The following is a 14,749-nucleotide window of genomic DNA, read 5'->3' as shown; positions in this document are numbered from 1 at the left end:
TATTTATCAGCCTCCTGGTTGTTCTGTCCTGTCCTGTGTAATGAAGCTCTTACACCACTAGATTGTGCTTATACCAGCCTCCTTTACATCCTGACGGCTGGATGACTCCTACACACTACATGTTTTGGCACAGGCTGCCATCTGAGAGAAATGGCTGCAGACAAAGCATAGGTCCATGTTGGTGAATCCTCCTGAATCATCACAAATGGCCAAATTTCCAGGAAATATGCGGTGGATATTCATGGTGGGCTGAGTTTCAACAAATATCAACATCTAATAGGTATATTCATCTAAGAGTCTATTAATGGTCCCCTGAGGATGAATCCCATAAGGCTCCACCATCACAACATGTTCAAATATCTACTATGGGATGTCTTATATTTGCACATATTTGTTGTTGTTTTATCATGAAAAAAAATCACACCCATTCTGCTGCAGTGTCTCTGCTTTTATTTGCAGGTAAGTTCAGTTTCTGGAGGATGAGTGGTTTGAGATTGTTTGGAGTAAGGTGTGGTCTCAAGTGTGTCTACATGTCCACAATACGTCTAATGGAGCCCACAGTTGGATGAAGGGCCCCCCATTCTGCGTGTCGTCTGTATTCACCCTTTTCCAGCAGGTACTGGCGCCCCCTGTAATTTGGATGCTCGTAAAAGACCCAGGTGCCGTCCTGGACGTGGGCCGATTGGACGTCACGGTATTGCCAGCGGTCCAGCAGGTTGGGCAGGTCTTCGCTAAACTCAATCATCTGGCCGCTGAAATCTGGACGTTCGTAGATGCGGATCCTGTGCCTGCTGGAAGGCTTGAACATTAAACAACACATGTGTTAACTGGTGAGCTCAGAGGTTCTGCCAGGTATGTTTTGTGAACTTTGAACAAAGCCAGGCCAGTTATTTCAATTTTACATATAATCAGTGAGGTCATGTTAACCCGCCCCAGGACTTACATATCTGATAAGGCGACAGGATCGGATGGTGTCATTGAAGCCGTTCCAGGTCTGGTAGTTGGGGTACTCTCCTCTCATGAGGACATACTGGTAGCCCATGTACTGGGGTCGCTCATAGATAACCCAGGCCCCGCCCTCCACCCGGATGGAGTTACAGCGGGTGAAGTGGGAGCTGAGCTCAGGACAGTCACTGCTACATTCATAGTAACGACCCTGGAAGTTTTTGTCCTCATAGAAGAAGATCTGCAAGCAGGAGTCTGAGTAAGAAGCTGTCTGGGCTAAGGCGATACAGATATCTGCTTCCATGACAACTACTATTTCTACCATTAACTAACTTTTTTATTTGTTTTTACCATTTGAACTATTTTATTGTCTTACTGCTCATGTTTCTTGCCCTATTCTACCGTCTGTTGCATTCCCAGATCTCATAAATTAACTTGGTGAGTACAATAATTATTACTGATAGGAAATATGGTGGTTCCAGTGAGTTCCACTGACCCCAGGTGGCCAAAACAACCAATTACTGCTTTAAGGTTTTGATTACATATCATTACAAGAAAAATTAATAAACCATCCAGCTTTGTCAAAGAGCAACAACAGCATCTCACTGATCATCACTCTGAATATTAATGAACATTTACAATCCACCAGTTAGTGTGACGTGTTATTATACTGTACAGATATACACAGATATATACAGGATTACAGTACTCACTTTCCCCGTGCGCTCCATAATCACCTTATGTTTCTCTTCACCCAATCAAATTAAAGCCACTCATTGACACTGTATGAGCAGTGGCTCACTTTTATATGAGGCCTGATGAAATGCATCGCCAGTGGAACAATTGTCATTCAAATGAGCTCTCCATTAACTTTGGCACATTAGCTGACCCTGCAATTGTTTCAGTACATGGCCTTTATATGTGTTGATGCAGAAACTCTAGAAAAAGACTGGGCCAAAATTATTGCATTGAATAGTGTTATAAGTGGTTATGTTGCTGTTAGTTCAGTTTTTCATTTACACTACTTTCCATATCACTTTTATTATTATCTTAGAAATTAGTGGAAATTTTACTATTTCTTGCCATAATACTGTTTTTTGTATACAATACACATGTTAATGTTCATTTGTATTATGTTACAATATTATCTTACAGTATATATGGTACATCTGGATAATTGTAATTATCATTTCTGTTGTATTTGTTTCTTTGTCTATATTATATATAATTCATTTTATTAAAGCATTTTATTTAGTTTCCTGTAACCCTTTTAAAGTTAGTTTTATGTCTGTGTCACTTAGTCTATAAAAATATAACTTTTTTTGAGTTATATGTTAACGAAGCTCAAAAAATATCAGCTCATCAGATCATTGGAATATATGTACTCACACACTCAACATATGAAACAGGTTCAAATAACTGACCAAAAAACAAAACAAAACAAAAAATACATAAAAGCAACAGTATATTATTTTTGTGTTATGACTTTATTTCAAGATGTACAGTATGCAAGGTGTTATACTGTAAGGTATTATAAAAAATACATGGTTAGTGTTCCTTAACCCGGTGGACGGATCCTACAGAGGGCTGCATGCCCCCCCACTCAGAGTACCGTCTGTACTCGCTCCTCTCCAGCAGGAACTGGTTCCCTCTGCAGGTGGGAAGCTCATAGAAGATCCAAGGACATTGACCATCTGTTACGATGAAAGGCTATAGAGGAAAAACTGTATTGTTGTTTTCTAACGCAATGTTTTGAATGGAGCATGCATACACTCAACAAATACTTCTCTTTAATAATATATCAGAGGAGGTAAAATGAGTTAAGGAGAGACAAAAGTCTTGTAGAACAATACATTATATTTCAAGACTCCTGTGGAGGTAGAGGTGGAGGAGCTGCAGCTTGACAAGTGTCCACATTGCTTTCTTCTGTCAGCCATTATGTTTCAATATGACTCAACCAGGGCTGCAACCAAGCATTGTTTTTTATTAAGTCACTAATCATTTTTGCATAAAATTAAAGTCACTAAAACTAAGACTTCAAAACTCAAGATACATTTTTTTCAACAGCTTTCAACCTATCTCATGGTCTTCATGGTGTTGCTTCATGTTGAATGTTGTGTAGTCTGGATACTGTCTAGGGCTCAGCACATACTGGTAGCCCATGTAGTTTGGTCTCTCATAGATTACCCAGAATCCTCCCTCCACTCTGATGGAGCTGCAGCGGCTGAAGTGCACGTGCAGCTCGCTGGAGTCATTGTTGCACTCGTGGAAGCGACCCTGGAAGTTTCTGTCCTCGTAGGAGATGACTCAGGAGGTTATGTTATGTAATGTTCATTATATATACGCATATGGTTTGCATATATTTATTATTATCTATATCAAAAATATGAATAAGTTGTATATGTTGCACTAAATATGGGCAACAATGTGAAACGTGCGTTAATATCAATAAACGTTTGGTATATGAAACATTAAAGCAGCCACCTCCAATATTCTCTTTGTACGCAACAAGAACAATAAAGCTCAGCACATGGCTTGCTTTGTGTGGCGGGGATTATTCAATCAGCAATTCAAATATTTATCCAGGCTTGTCCCACATTGTTCTGATGCAGTCAATTCTGTTTCCCTAAACAATGCAAATGCAAAGTGCAAAGCGGCCCCAAAGCCACTGGATGCAGCAGAGCGTGCTGACAAAAACAAATGAAATGCTTTGAGCTGAGTCAGTGACACAGCGGGAATGCACTAGAGACTTTACAGGTGATAATGAATCATGAACCTGGACACTGAACACTGAACCTGGAAACTCAAGTTCCACTTACTGCTATTAAAAAAGCAACAAGTCCTCTCAATGACAAAACAAAATACATTGTTTGTAATTGCGCTGCAGGATAACACACGTCTGTTTTACCGCCTGATGCCCCTCTCAGCGGGACGGCATCATTTGTCCGTGCCTTCAAAAATCCTTCACAAATCACTGCTGCAAAAATTCTCTGAGCTGACAGCACTAAGGCTAAGGTTTGGTTAGGTTTAGGGAACAATTGTGGTTCCACTCATTTCAAGTGGACAAGCATCATACTTCCTTTAATTTGAATGAATCACAGTAGATATGCAGTGTGTTTATATTTATGAAAACACAAGCAATATCAAATTTTTTCTTTGCCAAGAACAATGCTCCTGGTGGCTTCTGGGGAATTGTGCAGCTTTGTATGTTCTGAGAGGTGACGGGACACATTTTAATTTCTGTTTTAATGCTATCATGCATGGAGCAGTAGAGGTCCCGAGATTGCTCTGATTCATCCTTTCTCTCTGGTTGAAGTTGTACAAATCATTGAACTGAGGTGCGATAGTGTTTGTTTGGAATAAAAATCTTACTCTCCTTATTTTGTAAGGCAGTTATCCAGAGAAAATTTTTATGTGTTATCTCAATTTATCTCCTCACAACTACTTCAACCTTGTCTTTTACTGCAGTTTTTATCTTATTGCTATTTCATGTTCTGAGATAAGTAGACTGCGATCTCAAAAAATGGCTTTATCTACCAAAGACGCTGTAGTCTTCCATATTCATGGCTCAGTAAATCAAACCAGTTGTCTAGCATGTGATATATTTACAGAAAAACCATAAGAACACAGTCAGAGTTTGCTTCTCATTTATTGATTGTGTCGTGTCAGTGTAGGCATCTGAAAAGGTCTCAAATCACTTCCTGGTTCAGGCTCAATCTGAGGTAGAGTTAGAACTCTGTGATCCTGCGGAAGGAGCCGACGCCAGGCGAGGACGCCCCCCAGTCGCCATGCTGGCGGTATTCGCCCCGCTCCAGGAGGTACTGGTGCCCCCTGTAGTTGGGGAGGTCGTAGAACACCCAGACACCATCAGTCACCACACAGGAGTACGCCTCACGCAGCTTGTAGGTGTCGTACACTGAGGGACAGTCGTCGGAGCACTCCACCATCTGCCCTTCGAAGTCTGGCCTCTCGTACAGCCTCAGCTTCCATGCACTGCCATACACCTGAAAGACACAAGAGTGTTCTCCTGAGACTGAACTCGCTGTTTCAATACCTCACTGTGAAATACAAACCTTTACCTATGCATGAATGACCAAGCAGCTGTAAAGAGCTTTGCTTGAATACAATCATCTGACATTAGAAACACTGTCCTCGCAGGAACTGATCAAAGAGGAAGTAAAGAAGACTACAAATCTGATCAGATATTCAGTGGTAGCTGGCGTTACATTGGTGCGCAGGACACATTTTGATCAGTTCCAAAAAAGTGCATCTAGGATTTTTACTGGTTTAATTAGTGAGTGAATGTAAGTCCAATATTCACCCTCTTTTTTTAGCTCTGTTTTGGTCTACACCAACACCTGAGAAACATATCTGGCTCTGTGACTCGTAGATGCTTCACTTTATCTAGTTTTGGCATCTTTTTGAGCTTCCCTTTAAACAGTTGCTTGGTTTATTTATTGGCAAAAGCTGCTGCTGCCTGTATGTTTAGTCTGTTGGCTTCACAGTGTTCACAAAACTTGGTCTTGTGCCCTGGTGCATTACAATCTTTCTGTTCAGCGCATATATTTTGCAACATATTTTCTATGACTATACAGTAACCTAAAATACTCCTGAGGAAACCTGAGTGAGGACTCTTACATTCTTAATGGCGCGGCAGGATTTGACGCTGTCACTGAAGGCCATCCACTGCTGGTTGTCGGTGTACTCCCCAGGGCTGAGGATGTACTGGAAACCCTTGTAGTTGGGCCTCTCATAGATCACCCACACACCGCTCTCCACCCGGATGGAGTTGCAGCGGTTGAAGTACGTGTGCAGGTCGGCACAGTCGCTGCTGCAGTTGTAGCAGCGACCCTGGAATTTCGTCTCCTCAAAGAATGTGATCTGTGGAAAAAAGTTGAGAAATGTGAGCACTTTCCGAAACTAGACATATATTTACTCAATGAACAAAGGTTTTTTTAAAATCATACTGGTTGTAATAGCTTTTATCTCACCTTCCCCATTTGGATGCACTGTAATCCTCATTCTTTCCTGCAGCCCCATCATAGTATTTATCGATAAACAAAATGTGCAGAGTGTGGCAAGTCTTTGATACCCAAATGAGGGAGATTTACATATCAGCAAAATGGCTTGGTGCTGTTTGATTTGCCTTTGTTCCAGTCTGATGATGACTCTGTATCAAACACATGCTGGAACAGTGAAGGCAGAGGGGTCAGTGTCAGACAGTGATGGAAAGAACTTTGAGTTGACAAAAAAATATATACATCTTATGGTTTCATCCAGGCAGTTAACTTGCTGAGTTAAATGAGATTTTCTTTGTGAATTTAGAGACATCCGTTACAGCTGTTTCATGTGAGACATAAGACTAGAAATAACACAAGTGTAGAGAAAGTAGTTCCCCTTATAGATTTGCCAAAAGCTTATTTATCAATTTCAGGAATGGAATGGACAAACTCTCACAAGACACACTGTATTTATCCTCGTCATCATTTTTGTTTTGGTGCAGAAGTGCTTTGGCATTTTGGTAAATGGGTAAACATGCAGTCCTGGGTAATTGTAGCTCATGGATTTTGCCTGTTTTCTTTGCTTTTGTTGAAAACATTTTTTTCTCCTTCCTCTACAGAGTGGATCCATAATAACGGAGCATCATGATATGCTTGTAATGGCCAATTAGCAAATTTGATGCTCCAAATCCTTTAACTTTAACAGGCTAATTAGCCTGGAAGCAATGCAATGTATTCTGAAGTCATCAGCGAGCCGAACATCAGGGTAGGTTTTTGTCCACCAATGAAGTTCTTAGCATTAATTACATAATGCTAAAATAATGCTAATGCTATAAGGTTTTATAAACAGAGAATTGGACTAGATAAACTTCTTAAAGTCATGTCTTTTAAAGTAAACAAAACTCTCTGAAGAGACTAAAAAAAAATGTATCCCCCTACCTCTGTTTGGTATCATCCTGAAACATTTTCCCCATCCACTGCCATTAATGCCCAAGCCTGTCTAGTGTTTTTTCTGTTTTAGCCCATTACAGATCCTGTGCACAGTTTTTTTTTTGTGTGTGTGTATCATTCAGGACAGTATGATGAACATCAGCTCACACAGATTTGGTTTAAATCACAGAGTTGCAATCAGTGACTGTTTTGAAAACTTGCTGGTACGCTGAAGTGCTTGTGGGGAAACTCCTTTGAGTCAGCTGTTGAGCCCTTATACTGGGAGATATAACATGATGAGCCCTTTTACCACCTTCCTGTTGACTTATTGTTTCTCCTGTGGGCTTGATTTTTTTAATGAAAAAGCTTTTCACACCTCACTCAAATACCTGAATGTCAGAGCTTCCATAAACACAGTGGCTAAATTTTCACTTATGGATGCTATTTCAAATTGCAAGTTGTGAATGGCTGCAAAATTATTATTTTGCACTAAAATGACATGCGGACATTAGAAACACTTGATTTCAGCTTTGCTTTATTTTTTCACAAAGTACATTTAGAGTTGGAATTAGCAGGAGTCCATGATGCGTCTGATGGAGCTGAACCTGGTCATGTTGTTCATCCCCATCTCCCGGAGGTTCCTGTACTCTCCTGGCTTGAGGTACAGCATCCTGCCTCTGTAGTTGGGCTGCTCGAACATCAGCCAGTGGCCGTCCATCACGTTGCAGGACTGGCAGTCGGACATGCGGAAGCGATCCATCATGTTGTCGCAGTCGTTGTCCATCAGCTCGTGCATCTGGCCCCCGAAGTTCTCCCTCTCATAGATCCTCATTCGGAAGGGTCCCCTGTGCTGTGGATGAAGAAGCAGCGGGGAGATGACTGTGAGACTGGTGTATGGAAGCATTATTATCTCATGGTTTCGAGATAATTATCATGAGAAAACAACTGCAATGATAACATGATAATTATTGGTGATCTGGGCATAAGAGAGACTGCAAAATGCATATTAAAATAAAATAAAATATAATATTTATTTGGTAAAACTAGACCATCTGTAAAACTGCCATAGGATCAAAATCACACTTTGGTGTCCGATCTATGAAATGGTGCAGTAAAAAAATTCTAGAACAGAAAAGAGTCTAAATTATTCTAAAAATGATCACAGACTAATCATGTTGTTACACGTTTTATATATTTTATATATATATATTTTTTTTATAAGTGTACTTTCACTACCCATTTTGAGCTGGCAGCAGCCTTGCACAAATACAATTTATGTCAGAAACATTTGCACCTAATTCTGAATTGAATTTTCCAGGAGCTTTTAGCAGTCTTCAGTGAATGGGACCTGCTCGTGTCATGTTCGTGTCACTGAAGTTCAGTGCTCTGGCACTCGGTGATGACACACGAGCAGGTTCCATTTGCTGAAAAAGGATGCGAGATATGGTCAAAAGCTCTGGAAAATGCGGAGTGGCCCTCGATTTTATGTTATTGCAGATATGGTTTGCCTTTTTGCATTTGCTCAACTTACACATTTGCACTGTTGACCAATAGAAATGTCAATGTGTTAAATCTAATGCAGTGCGATAGAGATTTACTGCAGGTCTTTTTTTAGTTGTTTTTGTCATCAGTGAAGCAGCTTTCTAGTTCTGTCTAGAATTGCAACTATGTAACTGCGACTGTTTGTGTCAAACTCGTCCACCTACCGTGGGGATCATGCGACAGGATCTGATGCAGTCGCTCATACTGGTTCCCATCAGGCGCTGGTTGTCTGGATACTCGCCCCTCCTAGCCAGCATCTGATGGCCCATGAAGTTGGGCTTCTCATAAACCATGAAGAGGCCGCTCTCCACCCTGCAGGAGTTACACCTGCTCAGGTAGGAGGTGAGCTCAGGGCAGTCGCTGCTGGTCTCATAGGAACGACCCTGGAAGTTCCTGTCCTCGTAGAATATGATCTGCAAACAACAATGTAAACTGTGCCTCAAACAAATATCTCAATGTCTTGTTTGATGTTTTCCAAGTCCACTACATTATAAATAAATATCATCATAAATTAATTTTTACTAAAAAATCTTTTGAAAGTTTCACTTACCCTTCCCATGGTCATGATTTTTGTGAGCTGATCTCAGATGTACAGTTTCAACGTCGACCCTTTTCCCTTTTTATACATTGCACAGCCGTCGTGTTTCCACATGATTTGTGCTGAAACCTTTGAGTCATCACTCTATATTGTGGCACAGAGCAGCAGTATAGAGTGGGCAGACTTTACTGGGACAGAATCTGCAACAGTTATTGAGGATTGAATATTGGGTTCTATGCTTGTTTCCAGCAACTTCAACATTTTTAACTCTGCAAAAAAGCCTTCTGTAAAAATCTACATGGTGAGAATATCAGATCTAAAGATAAGAGTGAACTTTGTCATAACACTAACGGCATTCAACAAATTGCGAGAAACACTGTAGAATCCACAGAACAACAACGTTTTTGGCCTTGTATCATTCGAAAATTGCAATTAATAATACGTCATTTCAAGAACATTTGGCTTTTTCCATGACCTGACATGACCTCCCTGTAATGCATTCAACATACAATAATGACTATTGAGGTGTGTTGTAAAAAGAAAAAAATGAATGCATGCCCACGTGAACCTCATGATGAGTCATGATGTTTCACACAAAGGTGTGCAAGGTAGTCTGCTGCTGATAGTCTATATAAACGTGACGCTGGGTTGGCAGCGTTTGTAAAACCTAAAACCGTCAACATGGGCAGGGTAATATTCATCATATATTTGTATAATGTTAAAAAAAAAAATACAGTATGATGCAAACTGTTGTGAAACTGCATTGTAACAGAAAGCCTTTTCCATCCAATTAATAAATCTTACAAGAGTCTCATTGTGGGATATTGACGTCTAACAATTGTACATTTCCTGTATGTTTTTTGCTGCAGATTATTTTCTACGAGGAGAGGAACTTCCAGGGTCGTTCCTATGAGTGCAACAGCGACTGCTCTGACATCCACATGCACCTGAACCGCTGCAACTCCTGCAGGGTGGACAACGGGTGCTTTGTGGTGTACGACCGCCCCAGCTACATGGGTAATCAGGTCTTCTTGAGGAGAGGGGAGTATTCTGACTTTCAGCGCATGGGGAGCATGATGGGAATGATGGGCATGGCTATGATGGATACCATTCGCTCCTGTCGCATGGTCCCAATGGTAAGACATTTGTGTACAACTTGCTATCACAGTCTGGTTGGTTGTTAGTCTCCTCTTCCAAGACACTGGGTTTGAATTAGACATTCGTGGCCTTTGTGGAGTTCTGATGGGCCTTGATTTCTTGTTACATTCTTGGTTCTTTTATAAAATGGAAACCTTAAATTTCCTGTGATAGATTGGAGGACCCTGCCTTCTTTGGCCAAACCATTTTTGTTCCAGAACAAGAGAGGTGGTCTAGAAAATGTGTGTGCTATAATGTCTCGTCTTCCTCCAACAGCACAGGGGACAGTTCAGGATGAGGATCTATGAGAGGGAGAACTTCACAGGCCAGATGCACGAGCTGATGGACGACTGCGAGTCTCTCCAGGAGCGCTTTTACATGTCCGACTGCCAGTCCTGCAATGTGATGGACGGCCACTGGCTGATGTTTGAGCAGCCCAACTACAGAGGACGCATGACCTACGTGAGGCCGGGAGAGTACAGGAACCTCCGGGAGATGGGAATGAGCAACATGACGAGGATCAGCTCCATCAGACGCATCATGGATGTGTGCTGATTGCCATTCATTATGAGAAACTGTGGGTCACAAATAAACCATATTTCGAAGTATCTATTTTGCTTTTCTTTGTGTGGAGTACGACTGCAGCACCATTTTAATTCCTGAATAAAGCCATTGACTTATATAGCCTGGAATACTAGTGCATCCAGTAAATTGTACATACTGTGCTCTGTGCACTTTGGCAGTCGATTCCCCCCCCAACTATCCAATAGTACTGATGCTCCATAATGCTGCTGCTGTTGCTACACTGGTTGTAGTATGTCACTCGCAGCCAAGTGAAGTGAGCACTAAAACATCATGAGGGTATTACCAAGACTGTCCATTGTAAACATCCATTACAAGCCATTACATCACAGCACTACAGAGTCATTTTGTGTACATAGTTTTGCAGTGGACAATATGCCATAATATATTAATCATAATATAATAATAATAGATATTTGGGTGCATTTCTCCTTTGCCAAAACTAAAAAGACAAGAATAATAAGATACCGTTTTGTCTTTTAAGGAGTAAATATCATTATTCTGTATCATAGTCGGATTCTGGTTCAATCTCCAGTGCCAATACTTAGTGTCGCTGGAGATGGACAGCACTTCACTGGAACCACTAGTAAATGTAACAACAACATAGTGATGAGGTTTCAGGTTCTGTAGTCTTACCAGTTAGTGGAGCTAAAAATGCTACGTTTGCCCTGAGGGTAGTGCTAAAGGAAAGGCGATGGGGTTTTTAAAATTAAAAGCTTGAAACTCCTTCAGAACATGAACGTACTCAGCAAACTGCACGTTCGATTATGAGAACCCTGTGTACGAAGTTAACGTTATGTCCAGAGGGAAGCTTGTGAGTTTCCACAGTAGAATATTGTCAGCTGTTGGGCATAGTGACCCACATTAGACTTTGTAAAATGGGAAATTTTGGCTTCATGGTGACACAAGAGAAAAGATCTGGGGTCATTAAAATATTGGGCAAGGGTGATATTTAAGCAGACAAAGAGAACACTATAAATACTGATCTTTGCATACAGATCCTAAAAGCAGGGCGATGTTCATTTGGTGGTAATTACCAGTAATGGAGGAAGTATGGAAGCATTAAAGTCAGGGAACTGACTACACAGCAGTATCTATCAAAATGTTTTTATTACATTAGCCACCATAAGGTCATACCACGCAGAGTGAGGCTGTAGCAGCAGAAATCCTGAGTGCAATGACCAGAGGAAATGTGTGTTTCATTGCATCTTCTTTTCATTTGCAAGAGGAGGATTGTATTAGGCCTATATTCTCTTCCTAAAATTACATATTTTATCTTTCAATCAAGGTATTTGATTCAATCTTGCATATGTCTGTGTCAATCTGTTATATATGGTTCTAGAAACAGATGTCCTATAATGAAAATGATGGCGCAAAACAACAAAAGTAATGCACTAACTAGAATTTGCTTTGTTATTGTAAAATCCACATCACTACTGTTTAATCACTACTGACTGCAGTGTTCACAGCTTTGATGTATAAAACCGTAGGGACTTCCATGCTGATAAGCTGACTCAGTTATTTCATACAATTGAGGGGGCAGATTCTTTTCATGTCACATGATGCATAAAAGGCAGTGCACCAGTGAGATGAACAACAGAAATCAAATAGCTTGACCATGAGTGGAAAGGTAATGAAGGGTGCAGGACACAGAAACTAACTGATACATATACTGCCTCAAGCTCAATAATATTATGTACCAAAATACTGCAGCAAATAACATCTGCCATGCAACACTGTTTCTGTTACTGTTGCGACAAACATAGCACTTTCTTGTATGTTTCGCTCTGGAGATTTTTCTAACGTTGGACCCAAACACAATCTGTGTCTTTCTCTCTAGATCATCTTCTTCGAGGAGAGGAACTTCCAGGGCCGCTCGTATGAATGCCTCAGCGACTGCTCTGAGATCGCCTCTCATCTGAGTCGATGCAGCTCCTGCAGGGTGGAGAGCGGGACTTTCATGGTCTATGACCAGCCCAACTACACTGGGCTGCAGTACCTCCTGACCATGGGAGAGTATCCCGAGTATCAGAACACCATCGGCTTCAATGACTGCATTCAGTCCTGCCGCATTGTCCCTGTGGTAAATATGAGTATGATATTGCCAACCAAAATATAGAAAGTATGTACTGTAGTATAGATAGATATGTACATGGTTTGACTCACCAGAATGAGATGAGAAGAGAGACAGTGTGTCTTGGATGTGTTCAGACATGCATATCACAGACACTAGAAGCAGAGAGAAAATTTAATTCAAGCTAGGGAGTAAATTTTTTAGTGTTAAGCAGCTACCGATGAGTTGCTTTTCTATACCCTACATTCCTAAACAGGATAACTTTTGAGATATAGAGAAAACTTTCAGATGAAACTGATACTGAGTTTCTCATTTTCACTACTTTTTCCCACAGTTTTCTCATGTATCTCATTCCATTTGTTACGTGTTCTTTTTACAGCACAAGGGACCCTTTAAATTGAGGATCTACGAGAGACCAAACTTCGAAGGCCAGATGCATGAACTGACTAATGACTGTGACTCCATCCAGGATCATTATCACATGTCTGACATGCAGTCCTGCAACGTGATGGAAGGCTACTGGCTGATGTTCGAGCAGCCAAACTTCGAGGGCAGGATGTTTTACCTGAGGCCAGGAGAGTACAGGAACCTCAGAGAGATGAGCAGTGATGACCTGAGGTTCAACTCAATCAGACGCATCACAGAATCTTAACTGTCTCATGACTTATATTTAGCTAAGAAGTTTTGCAGATGCTTTGTTTTATTAATATAAACAAGTTGTCAAAGTGAGAGGCAAAAAGAAAAAGCCTTGTTTTTATCCTGAAACTGTGATTTGTGCATTGTTTGCATGTAGTTCCAGTTGTACTGTGCAATCCAGCCACGATGAATTTACCTCTTTTACTGTGTGACGCGCACAATAAAATGATTTGCAGCATATCTTTGTGAATTATTTCTGAACACAATTCCGATAACTGACTTGCCCAATTGGTTGTATTCAGTTTCATGAATAGATAAACATATAGTTAGTCCATGTTTCCCATATATCCACTCATGCAATACTAAACGTGAGGTTATTTTCCTGAAACTTGGCTAAAATCCAAATACAAACATGGGGTGAAAGTGTATAGAGCCAATTTACAGAACCCCAAATGTGAATATATAACATCACAAACACAACTATACATCACCCAGAGAATATTGTTTTATATTTGAGGTAAAACTAAACCCCCCCCCTCAGTATTTTTGCAGGTAATAATCAGAAACTGTACAAAATATGCACTACAACATGTCTATTGTAAGGAAAATGAAGTAACTTAAATGCCTACATTTACCAATATTTCATACATTTTTGTTGAAGCAATTAAAAATGCTGCATTCATATTTGCAGAGGTTTACATGCACCCAATTCCACTGTTGTAATTACAGTGGGAAAAGCAATTAAAACGGGGAGTTCCTCATAATAAAGACCATCACACAACAACAACACCGCCTCCATGTCGTCTACAGTTTCCACTGTACTGAATACCAGCACTAACACTTTACTGTTAACATCAACCACAGTAACAGCTACACATTTTGCCATATAACTGACAATTTATAGACATTACTCAAAGTATATAAACAAGGCCAATTATGACATTTTAACCTGTTTTTGCTCCATACATCTATGAGGTATGGGGTTTCTGCGTAATATAAAATATAAAAGATTTATATACAGTTTAACAAGGTAGTTTACTTTAAGTGCACAGTGTGTAAAAGACATGCATCGGCCCATACTGCATGTGCCTGTGTCTACATTAGGCAATGCTGCTTTTAAGCATGTGATGGCATCGATCATTCGTCCACGTGTACTGCAGAACATATACTACACTGATTAGTTTGCAGATGTTTTAACCAGACAAAATCCACATAATATGTTAAATTTGTCAAGACAGAATTTACTTCAATTAAATGTCTTGATCCACGTGCTGTTAATAGCCGTTTACACTTGAAGCTGCCGCTGCTCTGAGTTTAAAATCTGTCACGTGCAGACTCTACTGAAATAACATTCTAGAGCTTAGT

General features: G+C 40.5%; 5 protein-coding genes across 5 annotated transcripts; 2 read left to right on the top strand and 3 right to left on the bottom strand.

Moving 5' to 3' along the window:
* Positions 1-435: 435 nt before the first annotated feature.
* Positions 436-1,703, bottom strand: LOC111665357 (gamma-crystallin M2-like). The gene is made up of 3 exons (XM_023420339.2): positions 1,659-1,703; positions 944-1,186; positions 436-799 (listed from the first exon to the last, which is right to left on the bottom strand). The coding sequence occupies exons 1-3, from the start codon at positions 1,674-1,676 to the stop codon at positions 527-529; spliced, it is 534 nt and encodes a 177-aa protein (XP_023276107.1). The 5' UTR covers positions 1,677-1,703; the 3' UTR covers positions 436-526.
* A 2,970-nt stretch (positions 1,704-4,673) lies between these two features.
* On the bottom strand, positions 4,674-5,945 carry LOC111665232 (gamma-crystallin M2-like). The gene is made up of 3 exons (XM_023420159.1): positions 5,937-5,945; positions 5,584-5,826; positions 4,674-4,949 (listed from the first exon to the last, which is right to left on the bottom strand). The coding sequence occupies exons 1-3, from the start codon at positions 5,943-5,945 to the stop codon at positions 4,674-4,676; spliced, it is 528 nt and encodes a 175-aa protein (XP_023275927.1).
* A 1,448-nt stretch (positions 5,946-7,393) lies between these two features.
* Positions 7,394-9,027, bottom strand: LOC111665257 (gamma-crystallin M3-like). The gene is made up of 3 exons (XM_023420187.1): positions 8,968-9,027; positions 8,582-8,830; positions 7,394-7,725 (listed from the first exon to the last, which is right to left on the bottom strand). The coding sequence occupies exons 1-3, from the start codon at positions 8,980-8,982 to the stop codon at positions 7,444-7,446; spliced, it is 546 nt and encodes a 181-aa protein (XP_023275955.1). The 5' UTR covers positions 8,983-9,027; the 3' UTR covers positions 7,394-7,443.
* Positions 9,028-9,618: 591 nt separating this feature from the next.
* On the top strand, positions 9,619-10,700 carry LOC111665258 (gamma-crystallin M3-like). The gene is made up of 3 exons (XM_023420188.2): positions 9,619-9,645; positions 9,825-10,091; positions 10,369-10,700. Exons 1-3 carry the CDS (start codon positions 9,637-9,639, stop codon positions 10,645-10,647), a joined length of 555 nt encoding a protein of 184 aa, XP_023275956.1. The 5' UTR covers positions 9,619-9,636; the 3' UTR covers positions 10,648-10,700.
* A 1,577-nt stretch (positions 10,701-12,277) lies between these two features.
* Positions 12,278-13,622, top strand: LOC111665352 (gamma-crystallin M3-like). Its single transcript, XM_023420334.2, has 3 exons — positions 12,278-12,304; positions 12,515-12,757; positions 13,128-13,622. The coding sequence occupies exons 1-3, from the start codon at positions 12,293-12,295 to the stop codon at positions 13,398-13,400; spliced, it is 528 nt and encodes a 175-aa protein (XP_023276102.1). The 5' UTR covers positions 12,278-12,292; the 3' UTR covers positions 13,401-13,622.
* Positions 13,623-14,749: the final 1,127 nt, after the last annotated feature.

The sequence above is a fragment of the Seriola lalandi genome, unplaced genomic scaffold, assembly GCF_002814215.2.
Source record: "Seriola lalandi dorsalis isolate HSWRI2012SDOR001 ecotype SW California unplaced genomic scaffold, Sedor1 jcf7180002054630, whole genome shotgun sequence".
Taxonomy (NCBI): Eukaryota; Metazoa; Chordata; class Actinopteri; order Carangiformes; family Carangidae; genus Seriola; species Seriola lalandi.
The sequence above is the reverse complement of the archived record's forward strand: the minus strand, read 5'-3'. Positions and strand labels throughout refer to the sequence as shown.

What these genes read in the sequence shown, in the direction of transcription:
- LOC111665232 (XM_023420159.1), bottom strand. An exon ending in CCTGCCGCGCCATTAAGAAT is followed by an intron (nt 4,950 to 5,583) that starts GTAAGAGTCCTC and finishes TGTGTCTTTCAG; the next exon opens with GTGTATGGCAGTGCATGGAA.
- LOC111665257 (XM_023420187.1), bottom strand. An exon ending in CCTGTCGCATGATCCCCACG is followed by an intron (nt 7,726 to 8,581) that starts GTAGGTGGACGA and finishes CTTCATCCACAG; the next exon opens with CACAGGGGACCCTTCCGAAT.
- LOC111665357 (XM_023420339.2), bottom strand. An exon ending in CCTGTCGCCTTATCAGATAT is followed by an intron (nt 800 to 943) that starts GTAAGTCCTGGG and finishes TTAATGTTCAAG; the next exon opens with CCTTCCAGCAGGCACAGGAT.
- LOC111665258 (XM_023420188.2), top strand. An exon ending in CCTGTCGCATGGTCCCAATG is followed by an intron (nt 10,092 to 10,368) that starts GTAAGACATTTG and finishes TTCCTCCAACAG; the next exon opens with CACAGGGGACAGTTCAGGAT.
- LOC111665352 (XM_023420334.2), top strand. An exon ending in CCTGCCGCATTGTCCCTGTG is followed by an intron (nt 12,758 to 13,127) that starts GTAAATATGAGT and finishes TTCTTTTTACAG; the next exon opens with CACAAGGGACCCTTTAAATT.